Genomic DNA, 7010 nt, shown 5'->3' with positions numbered 1-7010 from the left:
CCCCCCCCCCCCCCCCCCCCCCGCCCCCGGCCTACTTCGGGTTTTCCAGGGTAAGGCCCAGGAAACGTGGAGCTGAATCAGCTCTGCGGCCTTGCTCAGGAAACGTGGCTGCAGGTGCCGGGGACCCTCAGACGGCCTCCACCTGACCAGCGCTGGACACTGGGGATGGACTCGCCTGCAGAGAAGCTGGAGTCGGGGAGGCTTCCACAGATGTCTGGAGAATTATGGGTCTGTCGAGGGTAGTGACAGCGGGGCTGGGGAGGGTCCCCAACTAAGGAGCACTCTCAACATTTATGACCGCTTGCTTGGAGGTGGATAGTAAAAAGTGCCATTAGGACTAGGCTTGTGGAGCTCTGTAGAGGTTTTAACGATCAAGACAGGAATGCCCCCCCACACCATGGGAATGGTTTGAGGAAGGGGATGGTATACCCTTTCATTTGAAGGGCACAATGGGGGCGCCTGGCTGGCTCAGTCAAAAGAGCATGTGACTTTTGATTTGAGGGTCATGGGTTCGAGCCCCACGTTGGGTATAGAGATTGCTTAAATAAATTTTTAAAAAATGAAGGGCGCAGTGTTAGTTGCAAATAGTTTCATTCGTGTCCTGCGGGACAGAACTTGGTCATACGTGGCTGCATGGGAGAATACAAAATGCCCTGCCTCCTAGGGATCTGTGTGCCTGGCTGTAATTCTGCTGTTGGGAAGGATGGGGATGCTAGATATGGAGGGTCATGGAATCATCTCTTCCACACATGTCTGTTGCTGAACTGAGCACTGGCAAGAGCTGGAATACCATTACCCTGACTGGGCTTTCTTCTGGAGCCCAGGGAAGGGTCAGTCTCCCCAGATGCTCAGGCCATGTCTCGGAGGACAAGAGAAGGGAGGAAATGAATGCCTCATGGACGCCCGACTACACAGACCATGGGAGCTGTCTTCACAAGATACACGTAGCACCTTGAGAATGAGAGGAGAGTGACTATGGTAGGACACAGTGGTGACCGGACTGTGGGGAAGAAAGTGAGCGGAGATACAAGGAAGCCCTGGAGAAAAATGCCATTTTGGAGGACAGGAGCACTTTCCAGAAGAGTTGAAGTCAGATGAGGCCAGAGTAGAGGTCTTGGGTCTGACAAGTGGGTCAGTGGAGATTTTTGAGAGACCAGGTTCCCTGTGGAGGGCAGATGGCAGTAGGGTAAGAGGTGGGTGGGAACTGGGAACAGCCGGACTTTTCTGTATAGACGACTGGCAGAGGAGGCCTGGACAAAGTTGGAATGGTAGCTTGGGATCAGAGAAGAACTTTTGGGTGTTTGTTTGTTTGTTTGTTTGTTTGTTTTTAACCTAGAGTAGACCGATGTTGGTATGTTTTTAGAGCCCAGGGAAGTGGTCTACAGAGAAGGAAACATGAAGACGCAGAGTGGGGTGATTGGCAAGACAGGACTCACAGACCATAGATTCAAGGAGAGAGAGAGACTTTTTTTATTTTAAGATTTTATTTATTGATTTGCCAGAGAGAGAGAGAGAGAACACAAGCAGAGGGAGAGCAGCAGGCAGAGGGAGAAACAGACTCCCCTCTGAGCAAGGAGCTCGATGTGGGACTCAATCCCAGGACCCCAGGATCATGACCTGAGCTGTACGATCATGATGCTTCCTTCACCAGCTGAGCCACCCATGTGTCCCTTTGCTGAATTTGATAATAGTTTTCAAATACTGGAAGAATATTCTCTGAATTTCGTTGAAGCTATTCATAATATAAAGGCTATAGACACTACACATCTTTCAGCTTAATCTGCATTTTTAACATTTCCCATCACTTTCTTATGAAAAGATTGCCAACGAAACAATAAATCCAGCCCTGCGTTGTAGCATTTTGTTGGGTTCCAAGGTGTAAATACTCCCACCGGGGCTGCTTTCAAGCTTCAACAGGATGTTGCTGAACGTGAATTTGGGAAGAGTCACGGCGCGTTACTGTGTGGGATTCCCACCTGAGAGATAGAACAGAAGCAGACAACCTCCAAAACAGGGTAAAAGGTAGCAAGATAATCAAGAAGCAATGACTTTATAATATTTATTACTCTTGTTTCTAATATAATTTAATCATAGACTTACATAATTTAACTTTAAATATTTAAATTCCTGAAAACCAAACAAAGAAAAAAATAAGGTGAGGAGGAGAGGCGTCAGGGCTAGACAAAGGGATCTGGGGTCCAGACTTTCAGCCTGAGTCTGGGGACAGAGTTTGAAGAGAGTCAGCATGAACTGGGCTCTACTCTAGGCAATTAAATCTGTCTTCTAGGGACTCCGATGTAGGGAGCTGGAGGAGAGCTGGTTGGAACAGAGCAGGGCCTCACGTGCCTGAGAAATACCTGGGAAATTTGGAAAACATAATTTCTTAGTCCCTACACCTAGGGGTTCTGATTCGGAAAAAGTAAAAGCGTAAGACTTTGTGGTTAATATTTTCAGAGGTATCCTGTGTTCAGACTTGGACCCTTGTGCAGTGCAGGGAGAATGCAGGAAGGGATGTTACCATTTTTCATTGAGGTGTGAGAATCTGCATTGTGCTACCAAGGATGTAATGGATTGAAAACCAGAACGGACAGGATAAAGAGCATTTTCGGATATGGTAAATCTCAGCCGCCTTGGCAGAGAAGTGAATGAGTGAACCAGAGAATACACAAGGAGACACCCAAACGTGGAAGCTCATGATGGAGAAAAGATGATGGACCTGGGAACATGGTAGTTAAAAACAGTGAGAGGTCAAGGCGCCTGGCTGGCTCAGTCGGTAGAATGTGGAACTCTAGATTTTAGGGATTGAGCCCCATGTTGGACTTGGAGTCTACCTAAAATTAAAAAAAACAATGACAGTGAGAGGTTAGGACACATTGATTTAAAATCATTAAACACTCAATGAAAGGGAATGCTTTTTTATAAATTTGAGGTAATAAGTAGACAATGTGATGAATTGTAAAGACATTTAGGTTAACTCCCCCTTAACCAGTTAAGTGCTGGGGAATTTAGGGATTAATTCTGCAATGTTACACATTGTTTTCAATATCACAAACTAGTTCAAACATTGAAAAAGATTATATCACATTCATTCTCTAAAGCCATCATGATTCTCATAACAACATCAGATAAAAACACATCAGAAAAAAATATTAATGTAATGAATATAGCTGTGGGAATCTTAAAACATTTGAAGTTTATATTAAGACTGCAGGGATAATTTTAAAAAATCTCATAGATACCAAATACGAAAAAACGTGATCCTGTCAGTGAGCCATCTCGAAACATTTGGTAAGTTTAATACTCATTCATAGTAAGACATTTAAAAATATGAAAAGGGGCACCTGGATGGAGTCCAGTAAGCATTTGACTCTGAATCTCAGCTCAGGTCTTGATCTCAGGGTCATGAGTTCAAGCCCCATGTCGGGCTCCATCCATGCTGGGCATGGAGCCTACTTAAAAATAAATAAATAGGGGTGCTGGGATGGCTCATTTGGTGGAACATCCTACTCTTGATTTCAGCTGAGGTCATGACCTCAGGGTTGTGGGATGGGCCTTCGTTGGGCTCTCTGCTGGGGGGTGGAGGGTGAGAAGTCTGCTTCCCCTCTCCCTCTGCCCCTCCTCCCCACTCACGCATGGGCACGCTTCCACTCTCTCTCTCTCAAATAAATAAATCTTAAAAAAAAAACAACAAAATATGAAAAGAATGTGCTTAGTCAACATAATGGAAGAATACTTTCCTCATTAATATCAAGGCATTCTCTAAGCAGTAATATTAAATAATGTAGTGCAGGTGCAGGAATAAAATCAGTTAGTAGAACAGGATAGTAAACAGTAAAAACAGACCCTCTTCATGTGGGAATTTAGTACACGAAAAAGATAATTTTCAGGGGCGCCTGGGTGGCTCAGTCGTTAAGCGTGTGCCTTCAGCTCAGGTCATGATCCCAGGGTCCTGGGATCGAGCCCCACATCGGGCTCCCTGCTCTCCTGGGAGCCTGCTTCTTCCTCTCCCACTCCCCCTCCTTGTGTTCCCTCTCTTGCTGGCTGTCTCTCTGTCTCTGTCAAATAAATAAAAATCTTTAAAAAAAAAAGAAAAAGAAAAAAAGGTAATTTTCAAATCGGTGGCAAAATAATGGGCTATTCAATAAAAGGGCGTTGAGAAAATTGGCTCTCCACTTAGGAAAATGAAGTAAAATCCTTCTATTATATATATTCCTTCAGTAACATACAGTGTAGGTGACTTTAAGAGCTGAATGGGAAAATAAAACCAGAAAAAATATGAGAGGAAAATGGGTTTAGAGCCCTGGGATATAAAAGACCTTAAACATGACATAAGAGAGAAAAGCCATGGGGCGCCTGGCTGGCTCAACTAGTTGATAGAGCATGTGACTGACTCTTGTTCTTGGGGTCGTGAGTTCAAGCCCCACCTTGCATGTGGAGCCTACTTAGAGGGAGAGAGAGACAAAAGCCAGAATGGAAGTGGTTGAAGATTTTGATTACATCGAAATTTAAATATTCCCATGGCCTCAGATACCTGGGGTATTAAGCAAAAGACTAAGTAACTGAAAATATGTAACAAGGGACTAAGTCTAAATTTGTAAAGAGTGGCGAAATGGGAAGCCCCAGGGAAATGGGTAATTCAGCAAAAAGGAAATAAAAGAAGGTGCCAGGGCCTTTTTTCCCTATCCGATTGGCAAACAGGAAAAAGGTGCCTGATAAACGTTGGAGAGGCTGTGGGGAAAGGACTACTCAACATTCCGTGATGGTGGGGGTGTAAATCGGAACAGCTACTTTGGAGAGCAATTTGGCAATCTTTACTAAAATAACGTGCACACCCAGTGGGTTTGGGAATTTTACCAAATTGATGAGACACTGAGATGGGGGGAAAAAGGGATCGGTTCCGGAATAGAGGGTTTTAAGATGGATGTAGCTGATAACAGTATTATTATGGACAAACTAGGTTTGAAGAATTGGCACCAAATCCCCTTCACAACATTCCCCAAAACACGTAATATTCAGAAGTCAATTCAGAATGATTGATGTGTTGTAAAGGTATCAGTTTGCCACCGGCAGTTTGATGCAGTTGCCGTCAGAATCCTAGCAGGGAGTTCATTTGGTTTTGGTTTGGGTTTTCTCCCCCTGGAACAAAACAATATTATTGTGAAATTAAAGGTTGACATAGAAGTGGGTAAGAGGCAGGATATTAAACCGTGTCCCGGAGAAGAAGTGAAGTGGAAAGATCAGCCTTAGCAGGTAGGACCAGGTATAGCACGGTGGCAAATAAGGTGATGGCATCCTCACCATTGGATTAAGCAAACTTCTTTTTTTTTTTTTTAAGATTTTATTTATTTATTTATTTGACAGAGATAGAGATAGCCAGCGAGAGAGGGAACACAAGCAGGGGGAGTGGGAGAGGAAGAAGCAGGCTCACAGTGGAGGAGCCTGATGTGGGGCTCGATCCCATAACGCGGGATCACGCCCTGAGCCGAAGGCAGACGCTTAACCGCTGTGCCACCCAGGCACCCCTGGATTAAGCAAACTTCTGAAGAGTATTTGCTCTGGGGGGTGAGAGGGTCCTGCCGTGCAGAGGGACCGGGTTCCCATGGCACACGGCCCCAGCCCACTGAGTTACGTTTGATGGGCTGCTCCATCTCCAAGTTGCTCCTCTCCTCCCTCAGTCTGTTGGTTTGTTTTTGCTGTTTCTCTGCAGGTCCAAGCTTTGTCCTGTGCCAGTAAGTTTGAGGCTGAGCTAAAAGCCGAGCAAGATGAGCGGAAGCGGGAGGAAGAGAAGAGGAGGCTCCGCCAAGCAGCCTTCCGGGAGCTCAAGGCTGCGTTCAGCACATAGTCAGGCAACCTTGACCTCCATCCACACAGTGCCTCACAGATGCCCCCACGAGAGCTGGCTGGGCATCCTCACCCCTGCCACTCCTGTACCCCCCCACCAGCCTCCACACCCACCACCCAATGCAAACTTCTCAGCCTCGTGGGGTGGCAGGGGAGGCTCTCGTCCCTGTGTGGGAGCCCCTCCCCACAGTCCTGGGATGAGCTAACTGCCCCACTTGCTTCTCTTTCCTGCCCTCCTTGCTCTGTAGCCAGATGTGCCTCTACTTGGCAATTTGTACTTTTTCCATGTCCCTTTGCCCTTCCTATCAAAGAGTGTTAATTTGTGCAGATACTTCTTTCTTTGATGGTCCTCAGAGGAGAGAGTCCCTGGAGGGCTCTGATGTTAATGTTGCCCTGGTTTTCTTGGGTATTTCTCTGCCCCTCTCCTCTGTGGGTCCCCCTCCCCTTTGTTTCTTATCCAACCTCCCTGTTTTCATTCTGAGCCTGATTCTGCCAGTTACTTTTGCATCTTCTGTCTTTTGATGATGGTGAGGTTGAAGGCAAGCCAGGCTGGACCACTGCCTGTCCCCTCTTCAACCAGGGGAGTGGTATGAGGCTGAGATGACAAAATAGTAGAAAAATAGAAAATTCTGTTCCTTCCTATCACCTGTCTCCCATCCTCTCAGCATTCTTCACGGACCCACCCTCTTCAATCCCCCTCCCTTCATGTCTTCTGACTGCAGCCTTTCCTCCTACTCTTAAATGCTATGCTACTTACCTGTAAGAATAAGAGAAGAATCAGAAGTGATACTAATGTGTAGAAGAATCCCTGTTAATTCTGACTATGCAAATTCTATTCCAGCAGACCCCTACATTCCCAAGTGACAAATCCAGAGCTTTTCAAAATCCCCCAAGTCATGACTGTCCTCATCTGGCCAGTTTCCAACTTTTTCTCCCAAGATGTTGAGGGGAAGCTGTTCTTACCCCCGGTGCACATTTTTATATGTCGTGCATTCTTGGGATTGCTCGCAAATGCCAGGGGTTTGCTGTATTTTAAAAAAAAATACTTCCTAGCATCATATTTATTACTTCTCTTTTGTAACTGCTGTCTTTACAACAGGAAAACATCTGCATTTCTACTTCACAGCTGTCTCTTTTTAAATAAACTGTGCAAATGGACTTTGCCATCA

The 7010-nt window shown here is 45.7% G+C and overlaps 1 protein-coding gene across 2 annotated transcripts in view; it reads left to right on the top strand.

Moving 5' to 3' along the window:
- EFHD1 (EF-hand domain family member D1) overlaps positions 1-7010 on the top strand; it is a 43091-nt gene extending 36081 nt beyond the window's left edge. For both annotated transcript variants that reach the window (XM_040638996.1, XM_040638988.1), the window contains exon 4: positions 5708-7010. In XM_040638996.1, coding sequence (XP_040494930.1) covers positions 5708-5842 — 135 coding nt within the window. In that variant the 3' untranslated portion in view covers positions 5843-7010. The remainder of the gene's footprint in view (positions 1-5707) is intronic.

Source organism: Ursus maritimus, unplaced genomic scaffold (genome assembly GCF_017311325.1).
Source record: "Ursus maritimus isolate PB19 unplaced genomic scaffold, ASM1731132v1 scaffold_1, whole genome shotgun sequence".
In the NCBI taxonomy this organism is placed as follows: domain Eukaryota; kingdom Metazoa; phylum Chordata; class Mammalia; order Carnivora; family Ursidae; genus Ursus; species Ursus maritimus.
The sequence above is the reverse complement of the archived record's forward strand: the minus strand, read 5'-3'. Positions and strand labels throughout refer to the sequence as shown.